Source organism: Gambusia affinis, linkage group LG10 (assembly GCF_019740435.1).
Source record: "Gambusia affinis linkage group LG10, SWU_Gaff_1.0, whole genome shotgun sequence".
NCBI classification, from domain to species: domain Eukaryota; kingdom Metazoa; phylum Chordata; class Actinopteri; order Cyprinodontiformes; family Poeciliidae; genus Gambusia; species Gambusia affinis.
The window spans coordinates 6909877-6934531 of record NC_057877.1 but is presented as its reverse complement, the minus strand read 5'-3'; the positions used below and the strand labels follow the sequence as shown (position 1 = coordinate 6934531).

Below are 24655 nucleotides of genomic sequence, written 5' to 3'. Positions count from 1 at the left end.
TCCTCCAGTTTCAATTCGCCGCCTAAAACAAATAAAACAAGACAACACGGATGCTGCACCTCCCACAGTGCAGGCTCCCAGCAGGTTGACGATGTTTATGTGGTTTCCCAAGTAACTGAGGACCTTCAGCTCTGACATCAGTGCCTCTTTCTCCGTGGCATGAGCGCTTGCTGTAATAAGAGCAGAATAAGAGCAGCAAGATAAGATTTTGCAAAAGGGTTAGAAGCAAAGTCATCTCACGTTGAAATATGATTAGTTGTTCTTATTTATCTGACTGCTTCGTAGGCTGAATAAATAGATTTGTACTGCAGAGTAAATATTAAATATATTGCTTTAGAAGCAGAATGTAAAGCTTCAAATACCATCTACAAAAAAACAAACAAATAAAACAAACAAAAAAAACCCCCAGAGCTGACATGTTTTCAGCACCTGTAGGCAAATCTGACAGTTACTGTGCACATTTATCATATTCGTTCGCTGGGTGTGCAGAGGCAGAACTTACATTTAAGCATTTTCACCGCCACTGTCATGACCGAGTCAGCGTTGGAGAGTCCATACGCCGTGGCCTCCACCACTTTCCCAAACGCCCCAGATCCCAACGTCTTCCCTGGAAAAAACAGAGGTCAGACACAAAACTTTGTTATGCCCTGTCCTCTGTTCTTTTTTCCTTTTTCCTTTCCCAAACAGACCGAGCTCCAGCGCTTTCAGGGCAGCAACAGTTTGAGCCCCGGGGCTGTGTGTGCAGTCACCAGGACGTGTAGGATCCTGTTTGAAGAGGGCTGTTGAAAACAACACCCAGAATATGTCAACAACATTGTGTTTGCTTAGGAGGAGTGCGGTTTCTTTCTCTTTGAGCTGCGGAGCGAGTTGGTCAATAGCAAACACAAACGCGGCGAATGCCTTAATGCAATGCACACATCTCTGGTGAAAAAAAGAAAAAAGATAAATCAGCGTAAAGTAGCCACAGGGTGTCATTGTGATGCCTGACAGTACGGCCTGGGCTTTATGATTTTAACTGTTCAACCCTGTTTATGTCTCCAGGCTTACCGCCACCCGACACATAACAGCATAACCACAGGTCATATATGCCGGGGTGTGTCAGCTTGCTATGACCTATTAATTGCGGCGGCCATTCGAGGACGCCCACTCGTCGCCAACGGACTTCGATAAAGGCGTGCTCACCGAAACGCAGGTTGTTCCGTGGGAACTCCCACTGGTGATTGTAGGGCAGCTGCGTGGGGTCGATGTACACGTAGCTGTTGCCGTGGATTCCCTCAATGACTTTCCACTGGATCTGATATTTGGGTTTCTGACACACACACACACACAAAACGAAAAGACAACAGAGGCACGTGTGAACTCATGAATTCGTGACGGACACCTCGTGCGCCTGGCCGCAGGGCGTGCTTCACGCAGGGAAAAATGCATCACCGTCTTACCTGCATGTACTTGTAGAGCAGCAGGATAACAATGAGGCAGAGGATGCCTGCAGCTGATATGAAGCCAATTAGGAGGGGAGTGAACAGATCGTGCCTTTCCTCTGCAGGGAGACGGAAAAGATAATGTTAGATAACCAAAGGCCCAATCAGTGACTTGTTCGCTGGTTTGTTGTGGTTGCACTGCAGATGACATTGCAAAGGGGCATTAAGGTAAGCCAGAGAAGGCTAAGCCACAGTGAAGCACACTTTGATCAAATAGCAGCAAACTAATCCCATTACTCAGGTATGCATACACAAATTTATCCACGTTTTTTTTTTTTTTTTTTTTTTTTTTATCCTGCTCTCATGTCCCGTGATTTCACACGGGTCGTTTCCAGCATCTCGTGCTACTTTCACAGCTGCGCATGCAGTCGCATGCAACCGTTGTTCTGTCTCTTTGTGTCTGGCCGCTTGTGATGCCTCATTGTTTTGCTCCTCTGTACACGCCGGGGTGTAATAAGCTCTTTAGCGATAAGGAGCTTTCTCTCCACTTCAAATCTGAGAATGCCGAGTCTGCAGGAACTAATCCCCTGTAAACCTGTCAGTGGGTTCTAAAGCTCTGTTTTCTTCGCTCCAGCTCACTGACACCTACAAGCCTCCCACAGACCACCGAGTGCCCAGCGCCGGGGCTCCCACTGCGCTCCTACACGCTCGTGTGCCTCCGCCTGGTCTGCTGCTACTCTGTGCTTGGCAAATCCATGGACTGGCTCCCGAAGGCTTGTCCTGCCCGGACACAAGCACACACTGTCCCCATAATGCACACCCACATACCCCCCACCCCCTTTCTGCACAAAGCAATTTCTGCAGGCTCAGACTGGGAGAACTTTGGTGTACTTTCAGCTGCTGCACCGCCGCTTTTAGGACATCACGCAGCAGATGGGGCGGCCGTTGCAGGAGAGGGGATTTAGAGTCGTAACGTACACAGAGGGCCGGAGCTAATTCCTGTTTTTGCGCCTTGTTGCAGCCAATCGCCTCTGAGGTAGTATCTCTTTGTTAATGTTTACCAACTGGATGGGAACCAACCAAGGGTTAGCAGTGAGTTCGGGGTTAATCTTTGGCAAAAATCATTGTTTTCAGTAAACAGGTTGAGGCTCAGGAATTATCGCTTGTTAAGATTTACTGTGGGGGGCGAGCCCACCAGGACGATCGAGATAACGCAGAACAGAGTCTGGCAGGTTTGCATTAAGGTTGTTGTTTTAATAAAGAATACATTTTGGTTCTTAAGTATAAGCTGCCAATCATTATTGGGGGCAAAAAAAAAAGTCAATATGGTGAACACACCTCTACAGTCAAGAAGATGAGATAGATAATATTAGCAACAAGCTTTCAAACACTGTGGCAACATTTGTTTACTAAAATAGGTCTTAATATACTGTGTGTGTGTGTCTGTGTTTGTGTGTGAAATATCTAATGAAATAGAAATGATCAGAAGTACAAAAAACTGTTTTTTCTTACATAAACCAGGCATATCGGCTGCATGTATGAGAAACGTCCCACTGTGACTTCCAACTTCTGTGGATTTCTCTGCTCATTTCACTTTGTCCGTAATAATTTAACTCACAAATTTTCTCTATTCCTCCACCAATCAAGCAGATGGTCGATTGTGGTTCAATAAAAAAAAAAAAAAAAAAAAAGCAACAAATCCGAAAATTTTTTATTCAAAAGCATATTTATCAGGGGTTTTTAAATCCAGGCTTTCACGTTTAGCCTCAACCTTAAAAGGAGTGCGTAGAAGACCCAATGAACCCGATCAATCTGCACTCACACCGCCCATCTCCCTACCGGTGAAAACAGTTTCTATTTCATGTGAATGCACAAACTGGATGCAAATTTACCCGAGATAGAAAACAGTATGAAGGCTTGCTCTCCGTCCCCGGTGGCGACGCACTCCAGAGTACTGAACCGTCTTCTGACGTTGACCCAGCTCTCCACCCTCTTCCCGAAGCTGGTGCTTTCCGACATGATGGTCATCACGCCGCGCTCCTCCTGGGTGGCGTTCGTCTGCTGGGAGCACCTAGAGGCACATCTGTTTGTTAGTATTTCCAGCAAACCTTTAGCTTCACTTTACAAAACCGACAAACAGCTGGTCAGTGACCAGAATCGACCGATCCTCCTTTGGTCGGCTTCTGCTTGGTAAACGGAAAGGAAAATATGGAAAAATTAGATTTTAAAATCTTAAAAGTAGATCAAATTTTAAAATAAATGTATATTATATTTATATACATTTTAAAATGATAACTAAAATTTTTCAGTCTATAAGCTGATCATTTACAAAACACATACTTGGATACATTTTTTAGGCAAATGCTTTGAAGCATTTGCAATTTAAACTACTATCTCTACATTATTTCTCTTGTAGTTAATAAGTTAGACATTATTTAAATGACACCTTTTAAGATACAAATCCAAAGAGTTCTGCATGCACTATTAAAAATAAATGGAATCAGTCAAAATTAGAATTAGGAGGTTTGGCCGCAAAGAAAAACGGGAATCAGTTTTAGACTGATCAGTTCATCTACTATCTTTAACTGAGAATGTTTCAAAGAAAAGGCAGAAATGCATCTTTATTTTCTTATCTAAATCGCCTCCTGCTTAGCTCTTGTGTGGGAAAGAAAAAGTGACATTTCTGGTTTTATAATACAAAAGTTGATCGTGTAAAATTAGCACCCAGGCTCCAAACCCAGCTCTGCTCCACAGAGAGCGGCGCATAAATAAGCGCTCACAATACCTGCTCTTCCTGTTTACACATTACAACACCTGTCATGCAGGCGCAAGTAATGAGCATCAAGTGGATTTGATTTCTTTTTTTTTTTTTTTTTGTCAGTAAAGTGATCGGGCGGGATTATCGAGCCTGACTCATTGGACGTGCTGCTCGGGATTGCTGTTGGCATGGCAACCAGATGCTCCTCCCTCCTCATGTATGTTTGACAAGTTGTAGCCGAGCAGACGCGTCCGTCCGTCTCCAATCAGCGAGTGGATCCTCAACAATCCCCCCGTCACGTGGAAGAGAGGGTGGGGGGAATCGTCTCATCACTGTCAACCAATCGCAACCGCAAATCCCACATTCCACCGTCATCATTATTCCCCGACTCGACCCAGCGCGTCTCTGTGTGACCTTTAGGACCCCCTGGGTTAAACTTCAGAGGTAATTGTTCAAGTTTGATAAATAAAAAAATCAAACCGCAAGAACAACCAGATCTGAACTGAGCAGGCTGCTGGTCGTGGGGTAAATGTATCGTTTGGAGAGAAAACACACCCCCTTTAAAAAAAATAATAAAACAAAGTCCAACGCCAGGAAAATAAAACAAGCTAAATCAGCAAATGCATATTAAAAATATGGAGTAGGAGAGCATGGGTTGAGGATTTTATTGCAATATTTTTGTAGTATTGTTGTAATAACTATAAAAATGAAAATGATTGATCACTTCTTGTTTTAGCAACATTCATAGTGCCGCCAACAACTCTACTCTTGATTCGTTCCTATAAGCTTTTTCAGGATGCCACATACGTATAGAAGTGTGATTTATTTCACTAAGATGCACATAGACACTTTGTCTACTCATATTTTTGAATTTACTGATATTTTTTGGTGCTCTCAAAGAAAAAACAGTTTAGAAAATAGTAAAATAAACATTTCAGTCCGTTTTTTGTTTTTTTTGTCAGTTGAAATTTATCGTGACGATATATCACAATTTCGTATCGTGACATGAAATCTTTTGCCCACCCCCAGAGCACATCATAAAATATTTGTTTGCATAACAATAACTCACTGCTTTTCTTTAAATTCGAGAGGCTTTTCCACCTTGTGAGGCAGAGACGTTCATCATTGACTGAAATCATAAGATTTTCAATGAATCCTCTCCGTTGTCTTGTTACTGCTAAAACCTGGTCATAAAATGACTGACATACGGCGTCACGTTCTCCAACCTACCCTCATGAAGGAAACAGAGAAGAAAACAAGCAGACTTGCTTTTGTGTAGACAACAATAACTGACTGAAAGCCTCACCTGACGTGCTTCTCGCAGTAGTACCATTTGATCTGGGGGGCAGGGTAGCCTTCAGCCACACAGCGCACCTGTCCGTCCACCGGGCCCCCATGATCTATGATCGCAGGCTTACCTGGTAAACAAAAAGCCGGCGTCAGACTGAGAGACCGTTAAGTAATAAATTACAGGCTGTCGGGGGGAAAAAAAGGGTGTTTGCCCTCCTTCAGGCACAACTGTGAGCTGAGTGACGCGCAGTCAGAGGGTTTGGAGGGTAGGGTTTCATTACGTTACAACTCCTAAAGGTCAATTCCTCTCGCGTCAGCTGCCGAACGTTAACGCTGCGTGGAAAAATGCATTTTCATGACGCGGCTCAAGGGGAGAGAAAACCTTTCACTTACTGATAACGAACACGGAGAAGTTCTGCTTTACCGCCGCGTCGCCGTTGGAGGCTTCGAAGGTATAAATGCCACCTTCTGTCGATTTGAGCCGCACCAGCCTCAACTCACTGACGTAGCTGAACACAAGACAGATAGATTTTAATCAAGGATGGGGTTTTTTTTCAAGGTAAGAAAAAATAGGAAAATGAAACTAAAAATAACTGGATATGAAGTCCTGTCTGAGAGAGAAGTTCACATGTTCACACGGATAGATAATCAGTGCTTTATTTGAGTGATGCATTCCCTTTCACACATCTGCATAGCATTTGTTACGCACATCCAGCTGAGGATGGAAGAGTGCGTCTTTATTCTTCCCATATTAGCAGAGATTTTGGATAACACCTGATATTTTTTTTTTATCCAAAACATATGCATTTCACTGGCTTTATTTCCCGAAAACACCAACCAATTACATTTGTAATCTGGCTGTGAACACTTCGCGAGGAACCCTGGGGTGACACTTTCCGCCCCAGGGTTTCTCTCAGGAAGCCGTGACCTTGCAGCAAGGCCAAGGCCGCTAAATTCCAACGCTCTTCCAGCAACACTCGCTTCCACTCTACATGGACTCGGTCCAGCGAGGCTGCGTCATGCACGCACCTGTAGTTCCTGCTGCGCGTGGTGATGACGTGGTCGCTGGTGTTTCGGAGCTTCTCGCCCATGAAGCTCCAGGAGAAGGCGTGCGGCTTTGGATACGCCTCCATGCTAACGTTCAGAGACAAACTGTCGCCGGTGCGGACGTGGAAGGTGCTGTTGTGGATTTCTGCTGAGCTGATAAAGCCCCGTTCTGAAATAAGAAAATGGGAGGCGCTTACAACACTGGTGGGGAAAAAAATACACTCCAGATTTTCACCTGCGTGAGGATGGGTGATGTAAAGACGTACGGGTAACGTCACCTCAACTCAGTTTGTGTACTGATACAATAAGACTCTCTCAGGTTGTGGGCAATTTAGATTCAATTTTGACATTTAGGAAAGACTGTTTTTCGTTTTGGCAGCAAATTAGACAATATGTAAAAGTTCAATTTCATGCAGCAATGGGCAGTATAACAGCTTTGATTAGCCTGAGGGCTGATTAAAGACTGAGCTTAGCTGCGGTCTTGTCAGGAGTTAGATGAAAACAGTCACACTACTTCCATGACTTGAAGGAAAAACTCTGCATACTAATAGTATTTGTTAACTCATCTCTGCTTCATTTAAAAAAAAAAAGTGTTCCTGATATTCAGGATAAAAATGGCAAGTCTGTTTTTACCAGGTTTTATTTTAGAAAGCAGTTTGAAACCAGGACATTTCTGCTCTGTGAGTGCTGTGCCAGCTCATTTAACAATGAAAAACATTCATCTTTTGGCTACACCCTCTTTTCTTTGCGGGATCTCAGGGGTGCTGGTGCTTATCTCCAGCGATCGTTGGGAGAAAGACGGTAAATTGTTTGCAGAACGCAGATATCCATGGAAAAATAAACGCTGCACGTTTTTGTTTTTGTTAAAAGCTGCATGTTTTTGTTCGTTTTGCTTGGTTTACGTCAGCTAACGTGACGTAAACCAAGCTAATCAGCATTAGGCCGGCAACTCAGGGTTATCTTAGTAATCGATAATTGAATAAATTATTATGACGATTAATCGATTACTAGGATGAAAACAATTCCCACATTCTGCACATTTTTCATTTAGCCACTTTAAACCTTTTTTGAACAATATTAGAAATATGCTAAAAGATGCAGAACAAACAAAATCAATTCCTTTTTTAAATAAGAAAGTAAACATTTCATTGGAAAAAAGTGCAGCGAGCCTTGATCATTTGTAGATTGATTGATTCATTTTTGCATTAGCCACTTAATAATTGAATAGCACTAGGTGATAAATATGAGTTTTTATTTTTTACAGAATTTTAACCACATTAAGCTAAAACTTTACCACTTGAGAAGTTCTGGGTAGAAGATATTTACAAAGTTTTTTTTTTTTTCATCATAAAGTCAAATGCATATGTTTATTGCAGTTTTGGTTTAATGCTCTAAATGTGTTGTTCTTCTACAAATGGCCCTTTTTTGAGTCCGTATGCTCCAGTTAACGATTAATCAATTACTAAATTATTTGAATAATTGATTGATCATTTCAGCCCCAATCAGCAAGCTTTGACATTTCGTTGCATAATATGGTAAAACACTGTAATAAAATTCCTCAAGACCTTTCACTAGTATTAACATTCTTAAGTCTTTCTGCATTTTGTTACATTACATCACATTTATTTAGAAGTACACATGCAACCACTACGTGGATAAAAATTGAAAACCACGCATCATTTACTTTTCACCTTGCAAAGGTTAGCTACTAAATCATTGCATGGCTTTATGTCAATCTGCCAGATAAAATCCCAGTTGAATACACCAATTTTAGTGTTTATTTTGTGATAAAATGTGGAAAAGACAGAGGAATTAACACATCACAGTCACATGTGAAAGGCAAAGATTGGTAATCAGAACTTCACTGGAACTTATTTCGATTTCATCACCGGTCAAGAAAGTGGAGGAAAAATTATTTTTTTTCCCCCCAGACTCACCATAAACGTCCAGCCACACGGACATCGTGCTGTTCCCTTTTTCGTTTCTGGCTTCGCATTTGTAACTCCCAGCATCCTGTGGACGCACGGACTCTATTTGCAGCGTGACACTGCGGGCGTGAGTGTAGTCCTTCGTCAGGATGCGTGCATCGCCATCAACCTTTGCTGGTTGCTGTGGACACCAGATGGCACCCTGTCAACGCCCAGAGATCTCTAGAGATTAACCCCGAAGGCATGTCTATCCTTGCCAAGCAAATACTAGCAAAGATGCACAAATGCATGCAATATGACCACAGACACAACCTCCACATGCACATCCAAGATCCCATTGCACATGCAGAGACACCTTTGACCCTCCAGCCTCTTGCGCAGGAAAGGTAAACCCTTTTTTTATTTTTTTTTTTGGGACATGCAAACCGTCTAAAGCACGCTCTACAGCAAAAGCCAAAGCTGACGGGCCTCACCGAGCCAGGTGGTGCCACCCATTTCACTGTGAACTCTCCGTTGACATTGGTAGCATTGCAGGTGATCAACAGATTTTCATTTCGAGTTAGAATGATTCTCCTGGGATGCTGCATCTGAATTTCAGGAGGACCTAAAGGGACTGAAATAAAACAAGTTGATCCATATCAGAGCTCGACCTCAACAGAAACGAATCACAGCAAAGAAGTTCAGTAACACGCATTGAACGCATAAGACACATTTTTACCTTTCTTGACTGTCAGGGAGTATTTTTCTGATTTGACGGCTCTTCCCTCGAGCATCCCTGTGCACACATAGCATCCTCCGTAAGTCAGCTTTGCCTTGTGGATGATGATCCCTTTCTCCAGGCTCGTAGAATACTGGAGAGCAGCGGGGAGGGCTTCTCCGGAGCACGTTTCCAAAGTTAAGTTGAGCATACTTGGATCAGTTGCAAGGCATGAGATGGCAGCGTCGCTTCCCTCACGAATAAGAATGCTGTTTATCGCTGATTTCCTAAAGGGATTCTCCGGATCTGCCAAGAAAACGCAATTGCACAGGTTGTGTGAGTGAGCAGGACTTCACACTGTGTTGCTGAAGCTTTATGGCTATATGTTTTGTTGCGCAGACGTCTTGGCAGACCGACAAGCCCTGGAAATGCGGAAAATAAAAACGATGCTTCTGCACTTTTTGCTCTGACAGCCAAAGAATGTCAGAGGTTACGCAAAGTCGTTGTTTTTTTTTCTTCCAAGTTTCCAAGTAGCTCTGCTTTTCTGGAAACGTCCCAAACAAAGTCAAGTTCAAATGCCGTTTTACAAAAACAGTAGGAAGTGATTTCAAAGAAGTTCAAGGCTAAACAATAAAACAGATTAGAATATGGCATGATGCAGTTCCAGTAACAGTTTGAGTTTAAGGAACTCCAGAGTGATTTTGGGTGAAATCTTCCTTAGCTGCTATTGTGTGCAGGAGAACAGCAGCTTCGGGGAATGTTGAAGTCAGATGCTTCATGCTTGTCATGAGTTACTCTCTGTTTCTTCTTCTGATGCAGTCTGTTGCATTGGGGGAAATATATAATACCCTCCCTTTACAACCAAGAGTAAAACATTATTATTATTTATTATTATTAAGTAATTATGACTTTTTACCAAACTTTTGCAGGTTTTCAAAAGAGCTTATTGCATTAACTCGACAATGAAAGCCAACAGAGTCAGCGATCGCACATAATAATTAAATCAGGTTCTCCACTTTGTGAATCAGGGTTAATAATCCTGCTGTTATTCAAGATTTACCATGTCCACTAAAATATCCAGCCTCTGAGGCGAAACCGAACTCTACCGCCTTCATCTTAGCCATCCGGTTCACAGTATTCCTTTCAACTTTTGCTAAAAATCCCAAGCAAACAAGATTGTTTTACGTAACCATACATCCGAGCTAAAAAGTAGTTATTGTTTATTGCCTCTGAGAAAGATGCAAAACTGTTGAGCGAATGATCAGCACATGATAAGAGCCTGCAGTGATGGCGCGGGGCCAGTGGGTTGCAGGGGGTCACACAGGAAAGGAAGTACAGTAAAACTCAGTCATGCACTCAATAAATAGCTCCAGAATCTACCTCACCTGTCCGGGGCAGAGTTACACACACCTTGTTGTGCAAAACAAACCCACGCGTCTCAGCATCCTGTTAGTAGACAGTACAGCCAAAAAAATGAATAAAACAACCTTCGACTGCTGTAGCATGGAGTCTGATTCCACGTCCTCCTGATAGAAGATGGCCTCGTCTCACAAACACAAACCCACTACAGATTCACACACAGATTCACCCAGATACCTTTCACGAAGACAAAGATGGAGGCTTCCTCGCTGGACTTATCATCCCGGCACAGGTAACGGCCACTATGGAAACTCAGAGCTTTGAGGTGAAAAACTCTCCGCATCCCATCGATTTGCATTGTTTTAAGAGGTCTTTGCCGGTTTTCTCGCCACCACTGTGTCTTGTTTTCACTCTTGCATCGAAGGTCGAGGGGATGGTTGAGTGGGACGACGAGTTGGGTCTGGTTGGGGATGATAGTGGGCTTGGCGTTGCCTGAAATGTGATTGGAAAGAGGGTTATGATTCTGGAAGGTAATCTCAGTACGACAGAGTTGACCTTTTTTTAGCACCTACGCTACCCAACCTGCCTGTCCCGTGCATGACAAGAGCTTACCAACAAATATCTTGTCTAAGAGGTTAATAAGTTCCATATCTAACATTAATAGTCATTAACTGACGTGTGTGTTGACAAGCACAAGATAAAATTTTGAAGATTTACATTGGACTCACATCTTGCCTCATATGAAATCTGAAACCTATTTCTTCCACTTGAACGTCAAACAGGATTAAATATACAAGCAAACAACATGTAACGTTTAATCTGGGACTCTTTAAATCGTTGGTATACAGTGTAAACAATGCAGGAAAAAACCCAAATTGGGTTATTTTACTAACCATAATCCTGAATCAACGGCGGAAAGATCCAGTACTGGGTTGATTTTGAACCACTAGTTTGGTAATGGGATTCATTTAACGTACTGGTATGGTTTTTTTAACCAAACAAAATGGGCTAAAGTGAGAAATGCTCAAGGCTATCAAAAAGTGCAGTGAGAAGAGGGGATTGCTGACTGCTTCATAATAATGCTGGCATTATTATGCTTTATTATAACTTGAAGACAGCATTGAAGTTGAATCAGAAAAGAATAAATTGTGTTGTAATAGGTCTCTTTTAAGATGTACAGTTATAAGTGAGACATCATCACTGCAGCAGAATATGATGTTAGGTGTCTTTTTAGACTCTTCGCTCCCCCCTAACAACAAAGGTCACAATATCTGATCCAACATTTGTTCAAAATCTATCCAACTTCAATTCTAACATCTTGAATCTAATATAATAGATGGCCCAACAGCTTTTGGACTGTAACAAGTTTGTTTAAAAGGTTAGAATTAAACAGCAGAGGTAATATGAGCAGAAATCTTTAGCAAAACACCATGATCCGAAATGATCCGAAACATTTCATTTCTTGCCAATGCTTTAAACCTTTACAGACATTGCAATCTTTAAAAAAAAAAAAAAAAAAAAATTGACTAAGTGAGTAACCACTCTTTGTCTTCTAAGAAAACATTATGTTTTTTTGTTTTTTTTGTTTTTACATAGCAAACCCACTTTACATGATCAGTACAAGAAACCACAGCGGGAGTGTAAAACAGGCAGCCGCTGATAGAGATACGCCCTCAGTTGGCGAAGTCCTCACTTCGATAGAGACGGAGACAAAAGGGAAGCGCTGCCGAGAGTGGAATGGTTGGCAATTTGAATGCAAGATTTGGGAAATCACTGAAGAGACAATCGGGGTCGCCCTCGGGTTTGAAAAGGCTGTCCAGACCAGGGCCGCTAGCAACCTTTGGGTGGCCCACCTCAGCTGAAAGTCATGCAAGATTTTTATTTGGGGTTTACCCGGGGAATGGGTTTTTAAAAGTAGCAGAACTAAATGAACAAATGTCTCTACTTATCAAAACTAGTCATTTTTTTCCCTCTTAAAATAAAACATCTACACAATCAGGGATGTGCACAGATAAACTCTAGATGGGGCTGGAGCACATGCACCTCGCGTAAAACTTTTGTAACACGTAAAGGCGAAGAAAAAACAGAAAGAAATTGAATGCACGTCGTTTTTAAACGAATCCAATCACGTGTTTATTTCCGGCATCATCATCATCATCATCATCATCATCATAAAACCTGGCTTATTATCTGTGCACCATGCGCAAGCGGGCTTTAGGAAACTTCGCGGCGTGCCCCTGTTGCATCAGGTGACGGTTCAGCCGGAGCACACACTGCCCTGGAATGTGGCACTGATTCAAACAAGCAAACAAAACAAAACAAAACAAAACAAACAAAAAAAACACCCAGATGACCTGATCGAAATGGTCCAATCAGAACTTGATCGTAAGCAAGAAGGCCACGAAGTCCACCTGACGCCGCCCTGAAACGCCTCAGCACGGCTGCAGGGCGCAAAGGAAAACACTTCGCTGATTCACGTCCCCCTTTCAGAATCGGTTGAGGCACCGAGACACCTTTTCCATAAATTTACCTGTTATCTCTCAGGAGGGGAGGGAGGAGGGATTTCCAACCGCTTTACACTTCAGTATCCCCGTTAAAATCCCTCTGATAAAGAGCATTTATCTACTTTTCCTGACTCTAAATCGCTCAGCGGAGACTACAGGTGGCTCTTTCTCTCTATATAAATAAGTAATGAAGTGCTCCCAATCGGCTATTGTGGACCTTGACCTTCATGTCGACGCTTCTGGAGAAACAGCCAAGTCATAACAATTGCAATGTGTTTTGAAGCCAAAGCCCACTGAGAGTGGGAACAGGTTTTAAAGCGTCCCACCGAGTCCAACACATCATCTCGGAACTGGGAAACACACGAGACAAAAACAAGCCAGTGAAACGGTCGCGGATCGGAGTCGTTTGCATGTTTCCTAGGAATCACAAACCAATATTTTTACATGTTAACGGTTATGCGCTGCTGGTGGATTATTTGCATCTTATTAATATTACTGGAGAGCCAGTTTCACCACGACAGTTTGGTTTATTTCTTCTTCTTCTTTTTTTTTGTTTCTGTTCGTTCGTTCTCATCAATAGCGCCTTGTACCTTGATTAAAGCGTGAATTATTTAAATAAGTCTCGCATTCAAATCGTCAAGAGTATCTGCTTCCCTCATTGGGTTTCTGTGTGGCTTCAGGTTGTCCTCTTACAGACTCAGGGGTCGGAAGAGAAGAGAAAGCATCACAAACACCGTTGCAAAAAACATAACAAGACGAAATCTACAATATATATATATATATATATATATATATATATATATATATATATATATATATATATATATATATATATATATATATATATATATATATATATATATATATATATATATATATATATACATGAAGCCTGTTAAACTTCAACCCACCCTTTCCCCCCGCGCAAGTGAACAAGCAATAAGTTGCGCGTGAAGGCACACACGCTCCGCGAGCCTTACCTGGGTGGAAACGTAGCTGTAAAAACACAAACAGCAGTATCCAGAGGTATTCCATAGTTAGTATTCCATGGGTCTAGCTGTGAGGGTGAGCCAGTGCCGCAGTGGTCAAGCTGGTATAGCTCTCGCTCGCACTTCGCCGAGCGCGTCGGGCTTCAGGGGGAAGTTTGTCTGCGGGGTTTCAACAGAGGCGCGCGCGCTTCACAGAGCTTTAAAGGCACAGATGCTCAGCAGCCCGTCGTCTGAAAGCATGCTGTTGTCCTGCAGCGGACCGGAGGGGACGGTGCGGGCCCACCAGGTGGCTCTGCCTGAGGACGAGAGTCAAGAGCATGTTTATAGGAGCCCAGTGGTTGGAGCCTATTTATTTTACTCACACGGAACTGGAGGGAGAGAGAGAGAAAGAGAGAGAGAGAGAGAGAGAGCGAGAGAGGGGGAGGGAGGTTGGTGTTTGTGACCACTTGTCTACTTCCCCGCGGAAAAAAATTACAGACAGTCAGAAAGAGGAAGAAAAGAGACATATATCCAAATTACCCCCACCAGCCACAGCAGGTCCACCTAAATTAAAGTTGCCCTTGTGGACCACTCAAAGTCTGGACCTGGAAAGCAACTTATCTGCTGTAGAAGGACCTTAAATGTCCGCGCTGTGAAAACCCTCCATTGTGGATGGATACAAACAAATCTACAATGAAGTGCAGAGGGTAAAAATCGCTTCATATAAATGAAAAACAGAAATTTCCAAATGCTTGATGTCATCCTTTCCGTCACCCTTTTCATCACCAAGGGTTGTCGTCGTAAAAAATATGGAAGACCGCACCTGATAAATTGTTTTTTTTTTCAAAAGCATAAAATCTAAGTGGCCCAGTGAATAAATCAACACACTTAATTTTAAAAAGGAGAACTTCACCTCATGTTTTATAATTTAACTGACCGTCATGTTTATTTTCTCAATTCAGTTGACACAAAGTATATATTTTGCGTTTATTTTACTGTTCCAATTTTTCATGTTCTTCCATTTACTTATTGATGTGTCTGTAATTTATTTTATCTTTCATTTTGCATGTGTCTCTTTATTCTTAGTGGTCTTTACAAAAAAATATTCTTCTGTTTTTACTTTACCGTCTGCTTTTCTGCCTCTTTGTACTAATGAGGAGCGACTGTGCCTTAAGGCGTCAATTTTTGACTATTGGTTGGTTTAAGGGCTGTGAAGTTGTTATGGAGCTGCGGCGTTTGGCAATTTTATTTGAAAACAACTCTGTAACTCCCGAACTTTATTACTATCTTTTTTTGTAACATAGTAAAATATGTTCCAGTTAGTTGTAGCTACTCATACATACAGATGACGACAAGCTGGTTTGTTGTAGTTTGGAGGAAGCAGCAGCTGAAATTGGCTCCCGATTGCAGATTCCAAGTCAGGAAATGGCTAAAGGGCGATTCCACTTAATTTTCCATCACTTTGAGAGTCTTTAATCTGTCCTAGTTTACCAACTAAAATAATAGCTTTGCTACCTCAAACCTTGTCTGGATTACTTCAAGCTAATTGTGTGATTTATTAAACTTCCACGGCTGTACGAATGCTGTTGTTTCACCTGCACTACATTAGAAAAGCCTCATCTTCAAAACTGCAGCACCAACAAAGTCGTGTTACGTATAATTTGTTTTTCAGTTTTAGAGTTAATATTTTCTTGTAAACAATTATTTGAAATTGACCCTTAAAACAAACTAAATTCAACATTTCTCGTATTTCACTCCAAGACGTCACGTTAGCATGTTAGCTAACGCAGCGTTGCTGAGTGAGTGAGTGAGTTCAAATCCAACTTTATTTGCTTTCCTCTGCACTTTCTGGTCACATTAGTTCTGTGCTCATGTGTAATCTACCTGGCAGCAACACAATCCCTCTGTTGGATGTGGGAACACTTCATAATAGGGTTAACATATAAAAAGAATTGGTTTGTGAAAAACCACGATGAAGAGGAACAGAGAGACTCTACTGATTTTTAGTTAGCAGCTAAGTAAACACTCAGAGTGCACCACCTTATTTACTTACGCACAAGTCAGAAAGTGAAATCCTCTGTTTATGCACTTTAAGTTGCTTGTATTTTTGATTAGGAATATAGATTTTGTCTGAACCCTGCTGTTCTGGCATGTCATAGAACTAAAAATGGCATGATTCTTGGGTGTTTGGGTTGGATTTTCTGTTTGTGGTTTATTATTTTTTTTTGTAAATGTGTGTAGTCTAGACTTCCCTTTTTCAGTTTATTTCTTGACATGTAATTTTTTTAGAGTGTTAATGGCAGTTTTTTGTTAAGGTTTATATTGAAAACTTGCGTTTTCTTTTCTGTCTTTGTTGCTTCTGTGTTCTCTTCAGACCTTCTGGTTTGAATCTTGATTTGTTATTCTGTTGGATTATGTCTTTACTTTGCTGCATCTGTTTTCCTTGTTCCCCACATTCTCCGTTTATTCTCCGTTCATTCTCCGTTTTTTTTTTTTTTTGGTTAAACTTTAGATTACTTGTCTTTACTTACAGCTGCACCCAATTTCTAATCAACCACTTGCTCTTTGTTCAGCAATCAGCTCTCCTGCATAAACATATCCGACTCTTTTTTTCTCCCCCATTTCTCCTAATTTTTAAATAAATTGTTAACTCCTGCCTCCTCCCTGCATTTTACTGTTTTGAGACAAAGTGTTGACGAGTGACCAGCATGCACAGCAATCAACCAGACAAGGACTAAATCTATATTGATATCAGTTTAAGGTTTGTATAAGATCTTTACCTTTGCCTCTTTGTTCCCAGCCTCCACATCAGCAACCATCAAAGCTCATAGATGAAAAGATTTGTGTTCTTGTTCAAACATGAAAGGTTAAACTTCCTGCAACCATAAAGCTTTCCGCTGGTCTCTGTCATATTTCTGAGCTGCATCTTTTATGCACAAAATGTCCATTGGACTGCATGGAAAATGTTTTGTGTTGCATGTCAGAATTTGTCAATCCAGCGTTTGCTAAAGCAAAGAAATTTCCCTGAAACTTTCTTCGTCACGTTTGTTTTACCAACTATTTCCTGCGTCCTGTGTCACTGGCCAGGTGACATTTTCAATGTGTGTGGGTTTTTTTTAAAAAAGTTATAGTGAACTTCTGCATGGGAAACTCAAAATCTTGTTGTTGATCTATGTTTTTTTTCAAGGACGACTGTAGCTTTTGAAAATGGGACGCACGCTTTTGTTAGACTTTACGAAGGTTTGGCTAACATAAAACTAAAGGGCTGAGTTCAACCGGTGAACTCAGACAGTGGTGGAAAACTACAAACATTAAACATGAGCTATCAAATAGCTCATTCAAAACAAATGTTTTTATTTTTTTTAAACTCTCACAGTTTACAGATCTGAAGTAAAAGGGGTCGGCTCTGAGTATTCAAAGTCTTTTCTGGAGATGACGCCAGGTGTGTAGCAGAGCGGCATGAGAAAACATTAACCTAATAAAGTGTGAGCACAGGAAATAATTGGTCAAAGCTAAAATAAAAATTTAAAAAGTCGTCAGACTAATGAAAATAACACAACAGGAGTCCAGACAACCTAAACAGAGACGAGGTCACTAGAAAAGTCAACAAAAATGAATGAATTGCTTCAGATGGATCTAAACGATAACAATATAACCCACAAATAACGGGAATATGAAACGACTGAGACACAAACTCTAACTTGCTGCCACAGTGACGGCTTCAGGCTGAAACGGCTCTGCTCGTAACTTTGACTTCAGCGTTGTTGGCGTTGATTTGTTTGTTAGCAAGTTGAGTAAGTGAAACTCCTGAATATTGCTCAACCTGAAGTGTTAGGAATGTTGGCTTTTTCAAACTTGGGGACAAAAAAAAAAATCACTAGTAATACGACTCGTGTGCAACATCAGGCTATCGCGTAACCTTTTATGAGACAGGACATTCAACTAATGGTCAATTATCAAACTTGACCAAATCTGTGAAGTATTTTTGGATTTTTTAGATCCCATTAGGGGTGTGAACGATGCAACAAAGCGTTCTTTGTGAGCTTGGATGAAAACTCCTTTTAAGCTCGATTCCATTGAAAGATAAATGCAAATGTGTGAATGTGGGCTGTTTACTACCTGACAGGCCTGTTAGCATGAGCTTTAAAGTCGGTCTGTTATGGAGACTCACAGTGGCATTATGATTCCTGTTCTCTGCTGTGCAGATTTTGACGTCGTTGGCTTTTGAATCACACAACATAAAAGTTTCACGAGAACATATTCTCATCAAGTGGCTAATACTCCCATAAAAACACGCTATTTAGTGAAAACTCAGGTTTTTACCATTCATCTTTTAATCTTTTAGCACCTAATTCAACATAAGAAACTTTTATCACCTGCTTTAATATTTTAATTACATTTTTTTTTTAAAGAAGCAATATCAGAATGGGATTCAGATATTTCTAAATCATTCAAATGAAATGCTGTTTTAGCTGGTTTTTGTAATGGTGTAGTTAATGGCTGTGTTCATACCGTCCACCATTTTGCAATTTGCTGCACTGTTAAAAAAAAAAAAAAAAAAGAGCAGGAAATGTTTTGTTTCGATTGGCAGATTATTATTCTTGCCTTCAACAGTGAGAAGAAAAATATACCAGAAGTCAATTTATTTCTATTCATTTTGTTCCAAGACAACACAGTTGCCGACTAAAGAGTTTAATTTGTGGGACATCCATCATTATAAAGCTGCAGATGCCATAAACCAATAACAAAATATGTATCCGTCGAGGATCACCTTGTCAGCATTGAGGTGTGTTTCTGAAAAACCAGCTTGCTTTAGTTTGGTCATAAAATTAAAATTCAAAAACACTTTATTGATCCCGAAGGAAAATTAAATTATAGGCTGAAATAAAACTAAAAGCAAGTCAAGTCTGTTCTTTTCAAATTTAAGTTCGACGGGAGGCAGAGTCTCTAACGTTTGCCTCAATCGTAAAAAGTGATTTAAAACCTGGAAAATTGGCAGTGATTGAAACACCTGAATTTAAGGATTTAGATTTCAGCCCATCTGTCAATTTATTACTTTCAGGTTTAGTTAAAATGTAGTGGTGTAGAGAAGGTTTTTAACACATATAAATCAATGACGAAATTTAGAATAGATTCCTGAAGCAACGCGATGTGATTTATTTTATTTTTCCCAAAAGCCAAACTGGAGGAAAACGTGAAATTTATAGTTGTTTCTCAACAAAACATTCATCACGACTACAAAGTCCCATCAGCGGCGGACAGAACGCCGGCAACAGAGATAAATGATATCTTCAGAAAAACACAAAGGGTCAAAGACTTTTTCCAGCGCAACAAATGTCTCAACAGACTCTAAAACGGAGTCCGAGTGCAACGTCTGCAAGAAGGGAGAAGAACAGAAACTTCTCCTCGGCCAAGACTTCCAGCCTGTCCGTCTACTTTGTGGGAAGATGTTGCGCTCACGAGTGATTCGTGCGGAGGACAATTTGTTTGCGGCCATCTGTTGGTGCCGCGGCGCCACAACAGTGACACCACAAAACTCAGTGAGAGAGCCGCTCTGCGGAGGAGAGGGTTGCACAAGCCTCTAACTGCAACGGCCCATCTGCAGGTCAAACGCCTGAGAAAAGGGTTCCTAGTCTGTTATCTCTGAAGCAACACCGAGTTCAGTTTCGGTACATTTGAGTGTGTCAATCAATCAATCAATCAATCAATCAAGTTCATTTGAATAGCATATTTTAGCAACAAGGCAGTTCAAAGTGCTTTACATCATAAAAACACAAAAATACAAAGTCATAGAAAACAATCGAGGCATTACATTTTGTCAAATGCCATCAAATGAAGATGTTTAATGTTTCATTTATTATGTAAGTGACTAAGCAGGTGGATTCCTAGTCCTGATTTAAAGGAGCTCAGTGTTTCGGCAGTTTTCCGGTTTTCCGGACGTTCTGTTCCAGATCTGTGGTGCATGGAAGCATATGGTGTATATTTATTGTCTTTTATGAACCGCTGTAACATTTCATGTTACCAGAAAGTTTAGTATCTAACAAGACAGTCACAGGTTTTTTTTTAGGTTTTTTTTTTTAATGTTTGAATTAGTGAGCACACCGGTGCTACTACTGTACATGTTAGCTTAACGTTTCACATGAGATGTTTTCTGTGAGATGTGTTTCCGGCTGCAGCGTTATTAGTCTGTGGGCAGCGCTTATGGAAAATATGTCAGACTTGTTTGAGCCCAGACCATAAACGTCGCAGCGAACCCAAACCTACACGCCATGCTGCACCTGTCTGCTGACTCAAAATGCAAACCTGTGGCTTTTAAATTAGGCAGCTGTTTACTGTAATTTTCTGTGCTACCTTGGAAAAACTAAAAATGAAAAGGTCTCTGGATGTTTGCATGTTGCAGGCACGGCAGCTCTCTGCATGCTTCGCTCCACCATGTGTTTGGTATTTAATCTTTCATCAGAAGGCCACAGCTTGACCCTGGCAGGAGCTGGAATAGATTCGTTTCGTCATTCGATAGCGTTCGGACGGAGGCAGCACCTCTGACCACTCTTAAAAGTCTCAGATGGCCGACGCGCTGAAACCAAATCTCTTAATTTCACTTCCTTGAAGCATCAGCTCCTAGAAAAGATTCATAAATTATTACACATTGATTTTTTTTTTCTCTCTCTCTCTTCTCAACGCTAATTGAGAGAAATTAATACAAGGGTTACAGAAAACAGTTGTTGTCTGGTCTGAATGCGCAAACACAACACCGTGGTCAATGGATTTGTGTGGAAGAGAGAAAAGAAATGAGAAATAATCCACACTTTGTTGTAAGCGGCGCAGTTCAAACATTATTAATGAAAGTTGTTTTTGCTGCAGGCGAAAGGACAAAGATTAATGTAAGACGTCAAGGAAATGTAACATTTTAGAGAATGTTGTTCTAGAGCAGGCATGAATTTTTAATCTACTTTTAATACACCTTTAAAAGTGGAAAAAGAAAAGAAAAAGAGATGAAGTGCGCCGCCACGGCTCGCGTAGAGGTTCTGTAAGGCCCCATACGTACTCGGGCCTCATAGCAAATCTTTGTTTCGTTTGATTCTCTTTTGGCAGAACGTCATTTCGGGAGATAAAATCATGATTGCGAAAACAAAAGAATGTTTTGTCTATTGTGTGTCGTGAGGAGAAGACATCAGGATCTCCCCTTAAGCTGCGAAGACAAAGTTTTCACTGTTTCTCTCCGCCCAAAACATTTCCTCTGATAAAACGCGGAGTCGACGCCAAGTGAACCGTTGTGGCGACCTGTGCCAGTCTCCCGACGGGCGGAGTGACGGTTCAGCGGCGGCGACGTGATGCTGCGCGTCGATGAGATGTCAGGCAGAGAAGAAGTGAAGTGGAAGAAAGAAAACGAAAATGAGGCGAAAGTCTCCTCCGTTAAGCGTCCTGCTGGTAGCCAGAAGCAGTGCATGTGATTTGGGTCGGCAAACCCAAAGGAGCACTTCACCTCAGAAGCGGAGAGACCGAAGGAACAAACCTTCTTTGTGTCGGCGTTTGTGTAAGGATTTTGTTTGCCTGATGTCTGACGTCCCAAAAAATAAGTAAAAAATAGTAATACCTAAATTGGTAAAGATGAATTCAGTTGATTGATTGCAAGTTAATAGGTAAATTGACAAATGGGTATTTACTACAACATAATCCACAACGGTCATCAAATTCATAGGGGAAAAAAAGTGAATGGAATAAAACTCAAGATGCAAATTCTGTGGCTCCGTCTGTAGCCTTATCCTGGAGTTTAGCTTGATCCATTTCTCTGTACTAAAGCTTATAAAACTTAATGTTGCTGGAAAACAAATTTATCAATTGGAAAAAACCAAACAAACATTAAACGCTGCATCAGAAGTGTTTCTATCCCAGATTTGCAAAAGTGCTCATTTAAACTGGAGGAGTTTAAACGCGGCGAGTTTATTATTATTTTTTTATCAGCTTTACTCCTGCTGTTTTATGTCTTGGCTGCAGTTTCACTTTGCAAAGAAAGATGCAAAACAAGTCTGAATGAAAAATATGATTTCTGTTTCTTTACTTTTGTACATACAGTTGAGCATTTGATGCAGACCTTAGAAAATGTTCTCCTCTGAAGATCAGACAAAACTATTTCTATTTCTGTCTTGAATCTTTTTGATGTCTATGTTTTGTGTCTCTAATGGATTTGTTTTATTTCAGTATTTTGAGATTTGCTTTATGCTTTACTCTCTCTGCCGTTATTTCCTCAGAGCTCTGTATTGACCTACTTGGAAATACTGTTAAGTACAATCTGAATGAACAGAGCATTAATTTGCTACAATTAACTAATATTGATAAAAAAACAACACTTTTTCAATATAACACTTGTTTTTATAGCACTATTATTTCTGGTGAATTTACTAAAAAGCTACCATTTAAAACATGACCAATCTCCAAAGTGGCATCTCCGAATTTTAAACATTTGGGAAACATGAAATACTGAAAAATCTGGAAATAGGGGATGGATGTATCCACTACAGTTTTTTAAAGAATAATTCAGTCCTCCTTTGGTTGCTTTGGAACAACTTGAGCTGCTCTCTTACTCTTACTTTTATTTCAGATGTGTGTTTTTCTGGTGTTTGCACCTTTTACGTTTCAGCAGCCTGATTCTGACTCTGTGCTCTTAAGTTTTCACATTTTGTCATGTTACAGCCACTTTATCAACGCAAATTATTGCAATTTCGTCTGATAGATCGACGCCAATTAAGAAGTGGGAGACATGGCGCGCTTTTGTAGTCAGCCCCCTTTATTCTGATGCCACAAATAAATTACTGTACAACATTACTAACAAAGTAGGTGGTAGCAATCATCACGTCGTCTGAGTAAACGGACCGCACCTGTGTGTAATGCGATCTCGGTATAAATCAAGCCGTCTTGTGAAAACGCTTCAGAGGTTCGCCGGAGATTATCGCTAAACAAACATCGAGGAGACGAAGGAGCTCAGCAGCCAGGGCGGAGAGAAAGTGGTGAACAAGTTTGAAGTCGGGTGTGGCTGTAGAAGTGGATCCCGAGGTCTGAACGCGACGCCGCTCAAACCACACGAGGGGTCCAGTAGAACATCCGGACCAAAAGCCAGTCGAGGATCCGTGTTGGGACTTCAAATTCTCCCAGCCGTTCGATCTGAACAATGATCCCTGAAACTTTGACTTTCATCCCGACGTCCAGAAAGTCTTCATGCATAGAGGCTGAATGCTAACAATCGTTTCAGCCATACTTTACCAGTTACATACAAATAGCAACATGAGAAAGTGCCTTACAGGTAATAGTAACAAAATGTGAAATATGGGGGAAGCTAGTATTTTTCCATGGCGATGAACCTGTCAGGTGGAGCTCATCAGCTGCATCAGAGTGCTGTGGATAAAGGAGCAGCAGAGCCTTTACTCAGGGTTGGATGATTACTACTGGTATTCACTCTGGTCACCTCTTGTTGTCGGCTGATTTAAGCTTTTAATCAGTCTCTTGAGTACCTACCTGAAGTTCATAGTATTTGTGTTTGCTCCCTTTAGGATTTGTCACTGGATCTTTCTGGAGGAATCAGTTCAACCATTTCCTCCTCCTGTGGAACCAAGTACCTGCCTGTCAGCTCCACCGTTCCCCCCCCCCATCTCCACTCCGCTCAATCAGACCTCTAGCGCTCGATCGCCACCTTCCTCGCACTCGCCTCAGGAAGCATCATCACCATTCTCCAACACAGGACCCCTGGGCACCTTTCCCCGACGCTTCTCCAAATCCATTCGAAAGTAAACTGTTTCTTACTTCATCTGATCAACTCTTTACAGGCCACCAATAACCCCAACTCTCATTCCAGGCGCCACAGATTGCGTGACACTAACCACTCCCTGAAACATCAAGGAAACCTGTTGATAGTCTGTTCTTTTGAAAGAAAATAAAACCTATTCCTCACTTGGACTTGTTGATTCTACATGTGGGTCAGAAGGTTAAATCCGATCATGGCAGAACCTGATTGGTTCAGTAACTTTTGATTTGATTATTCGGTTTTCCCATATCCTTATGCTGCATGATTTCAGACGCGCACCGCAAAATCTGCTGGAGTCGCGTCTTTGCGTCTCCTAAGTTTGATGCTATTCGTTCTGCGTTGTGAAATCATTTTAATATTTTACTCTCCACGGGTCGAGGCAAGCGTTGCATAACCCGACATAAGCGCTTACATGTGTGTCCTTTTCAGAACGGTAAGTGGCACAAGTGTTTTAGTCCATTCGTGCGTTTTAAGAGTCGTGACCTCACAGGTTTGTTCTTTAGGGTTTTTTTGCATGTCAAACAAAGAGGACTTCACCAAACCGGGAAGTGACAGAGAGCCGTCCGTTCAGGGTTGCATTATGCTTTCTGGCAGCAGAATGTATTTCCTGCTGGGGAGAAGAAAAAAAAAAAAAGCAGATAAACACCACGCACAGGCTCTGTTTGTTTTTCAGAGAGACCGATGCTGCTCATGCAATCTCTCAAAACGACATAAAAAATAGACCAGCTTTTGTCAAACTCTGAGTTAGACCTCTGGCTAGCTGAACACTTCCATGTAGACCATCACATGCCTGCAGCTTCTTCACAATAAAAGTCTTCTTTTTTATTTATTTATTTATTTTCCCAGTGCACTTTTGATTCATAATTGCCCTCAGACTTCTGGCAGGG

The 24655-nt window shown here is 41.3% G+C and overlaps 2 protein-coding genes across 5 annotated transcripts in view; one reads left to right on the top strand and one right to left on the bottom strand.

Annotated features, from left to right (window-relative positions):
- Positions 1-24655, bottom strand: part of kita (KIT proto-oncogene, receptor tyrosine kinase a) — a 54061-nt gene that overhangs the window by 7413 nt on the left and 21993 nt on the right. For 2 of the 4 annotated variants that reach the window (XM_044128263.1, XM_044128265.1), the window contains exons 1-13: positions 13985-14322; positions 10738-10992; positions 9163-9447; positions 8918-9057; positions 8454-8625; positions 6499-6685; positions 5863-5978; positions 5486-5597; positions 3314-3492; positions 1440-1540; positions 1183-1309; positions 503-607; positions 60-170 (exon numbers count right to left, since the gene is read on the bottom strand). In XM_044128263.1, coding sequence (XP_043984198.1) covers positions 60-170; positions 503-607; positions 1183-1309; positions 1440-1540; positions 3314-3492; positions 5486-5597; positions 5863-5978; positions 6499-6685; positions 8454-8625; positions 8918-9057; positions 9163-9447; positions 10738-10992; positions 13985-14039 — 1945 coding nt within the window. In that variant the 5' untranslated portion in view covers positions 14040-14322. Of the gene's footprint in view, positions 1-59; positions 171-502; positions 608-1182; positions 1310-1439; positions 1541-3313; positions 3493-5485; positions 5598-5862; positions 5979-6498; positions 6686-8453; positions 8647-8917; positions 9058-9162; positions 9448-10737; positions 10993-13984; positions 14323-24655 lie in introns of those variants that run through there. The other 2 variants (XM_044128262.1, XM_044128264.1) reach the window with 2 other exon arrangements.
- On the top strand, positions 14052-23901 carry LOC122838912. The gene is made up of 4 exons (XM_044129955.1): positions 14052-14330; positions 21445-21506; positions 23518-23751; positions 23820-23901. The coding sequence occupies exons 1-4, from the start codon at positions 14052-14054 to the stop codon at positions 23899-23901; spliced, it is 657 nt and encodes a 218-aa protein (XP_043985890.1).

Excerpts from the sequence above, each read along its gene's own strand:
- LOC122838912 (XM_044129955.1), top strand. The coding sequence starts at position 14,052 with ATGGGTCTAGCTGTGAGGGTGAGCCAGTGCCGCAGTGGTCAAGCTGGT. Across the intron at positions 14,331-21,444 it reads ATGTTTATAGGAGCCCAGTG|GAGCACTTCACCTCAGAAGC; the intron begins GTTGGAGCCTAT and ends GCAAACCCAAAG. Across the intron at positions 21,507-23,517 it reads TTCTTTGTGTCGGCGTTTGT|GATTTGTCACTGGATCTTTC; the intron begins GTAAGGATTTTG and ends TGCTCCCTTTAG.